We start from the raw sequence: 1880 nt of genomic DNA on the forward strand, positions 1-1880 counted from the left end.
GCCACTAGGGGTCCCGCCACCCTCTCCGTCTAGGTTAACGTATTCTGTTATTGGTCAGTTGGCTTGTGACTAGTGGCTCAGGGCACCTTGGCACCTCTCCCTCCGTCCAGTCCCCTTTCACAATGCTCTCCCCTGTTCCTTCCTCCTTCATTCCCCCTTTCTCTCTCCCTCTTTCCTTCCTTCCACCCCTCCTTCCCCATTCCGTCGCCCGTCCCCTGTTTATTTCCCTTCTCTCTCCTCCTTTCATTCGCTCCTTTGGCCTCCTCTCTCTTCCTTCCTTCTCCCTTCCTCCCTACTCTCTTTACCCTGTCCTCCCTCTCCCTCACAGTCTCTCTCTCTTTCTCTTCCTCTGCAGATGAGCAGATGAAGTACCAGGTCATCATCCATGGGATCGAGCCCATGCTGGAGACTCCCATCCAGTGGTTGAGCGAACACCTGAGCCACCCGGACAACTTCCTGCACATCTGCATCATCCCGGCGCCCAACGACTGAGAGACGCCCCCCCCCTTCCCGCCCTCCCTCCCCCCGTAACCAGGAACGCCCTCGGACAACGCCGGGGGACGCATCTTTTTTTACACCATCGCTCTCTGGAAACTGGAGACTCTCCCAGAGGAAACTCTCTTTGCCCTAATCTCCATCGCTCTGGCCTTCACTTATCTTTTTAGTCGCTCTCTCTCTCCCTCCCTCCCTCTCTCTTTCTCTCTCCCTCCTCCTCTTCCTCCTCTCTTCACGGTCCTCCTCCCCGCAGCGTCGGTCAGTCTGCAGGCCCTCCGAAACGGGAGAGGAAGCGATGAGCGCGGACGGCAGTCAGACAAACAGTCAGACGAGGAAGCAAACACAGACGGCGCATTTCCTGGAGGGAGCGGAGAGGCCGGCCGCCTCAGCGGGACTGCCGGGAGCCACGCCCACTCGCTGGCGGCCGATCATGTTCCCAGAGTCGTTACCGCCCCGACCCCACCCCTCCCCGAAGGGGAATGAACTGATTTCTGTTTCGTTTACAACCCCGTCCTTTTAGATCCGTGCTCTCCTCACAGTTCGTTATGGGAAGCTATTCCGAGCTTCACTAATTAGGCCAGTCAGGGTCTCCTTCCTCTCTCTGTGGACAGGGGACGGGGGGTAATTATTTTAATATGTCACTTTTTAGCGTTATATGGATTAAGGGAAACGTGGGGGTGTGAGTGACAGAGGTGTGAAATGAGAGAAAGGAATTCTGGCTGTCTGGTCTGTTTGCTTTCATGTCAAACCCCCAACCCCTCCACACCCCCTACCCCAACCCCTCCACACCCCTACCCCAACCACCAAACCCCCAACCCCTCCACACCCCTACCCCAACCACCAAACCCCCAACCCCTCCACACCCCCTACCCCAACCACCAAACTCCCAAATCTACCACACCCCCTATCCCAACCACCAAACCCCCAACCCCACTACACCCCCTATCCCAACCACCAAACCCCCAAATCTACCACACCCCCTATCCCAACCACCAAACCCCCAACCCCTCCACACCCCCTACCCCAACCACCAAACCCCCAACCCCTCCACACCCCTACCCCAACCGCCACCACACCCCTACACCAATCACCAAACCTCCAACCCCACCACACCCCTGACCCCAACCACCTACCCGCTTAGTTTTGGGTGGTGTTTGAAGACGTTGCGTCCCACAGACATTCTCGGCATCAGTGGCTTGTCAAATTCACATATGTGCAGTTACCTAGCTTATTTTTTTCTGGAAGCAAAATGTAAGGACGGGCAGTAACCTTGTCTGAGTGTGGCCGTTACTGTTTCAGGGGGCTTGTCAGTCCCCAATGAGACGAACGGCAACTGCATTGTGAATTAATGAAAGCATAGTCATCTTAAAATATCTTAAAACACA

General features: G+C 55.9%; 1 protein-coding gene across 5 annotated transcripts in view; it reads left to right on the top strand.

Moving 5' to 3' along the window:
* atg5 (ATG5 autophagy related 5 homolog (S. cerevisiae)) overlaps positions 1-1880 on the top strand; it is a 29849-nt gene extending 27969 nt beyond the window's left edge. For all 5 annotated transcript variants that reach the window (XM_061240981.1, XM_061240971.1, XM_061240969.1 and 2 more), the window contains exon 8: positions 356-1880. In XM_061240981.1, coding sequence (XP_061096965.1) covers positions 356-492 — 137 coding nt within the window. In that variant the 3' untranslated portion in view covers positions 493-1880. The remainder of the gene's footprint in view (positions 1-355) is intronic.

This window comes from Conger conger, chromosome 1 (assembly GCF_963514075.1).
Source record: "Conger conger chromosome 1, fConCon1.1, whole genome shotgun sequence".
In the NCBI taxonomy this organism is placed as follows: Eukaryota; Metazoa; Chordata; class Actinopteri; order Anguilliformes; family Congridae; genus Conger; species Conger conger.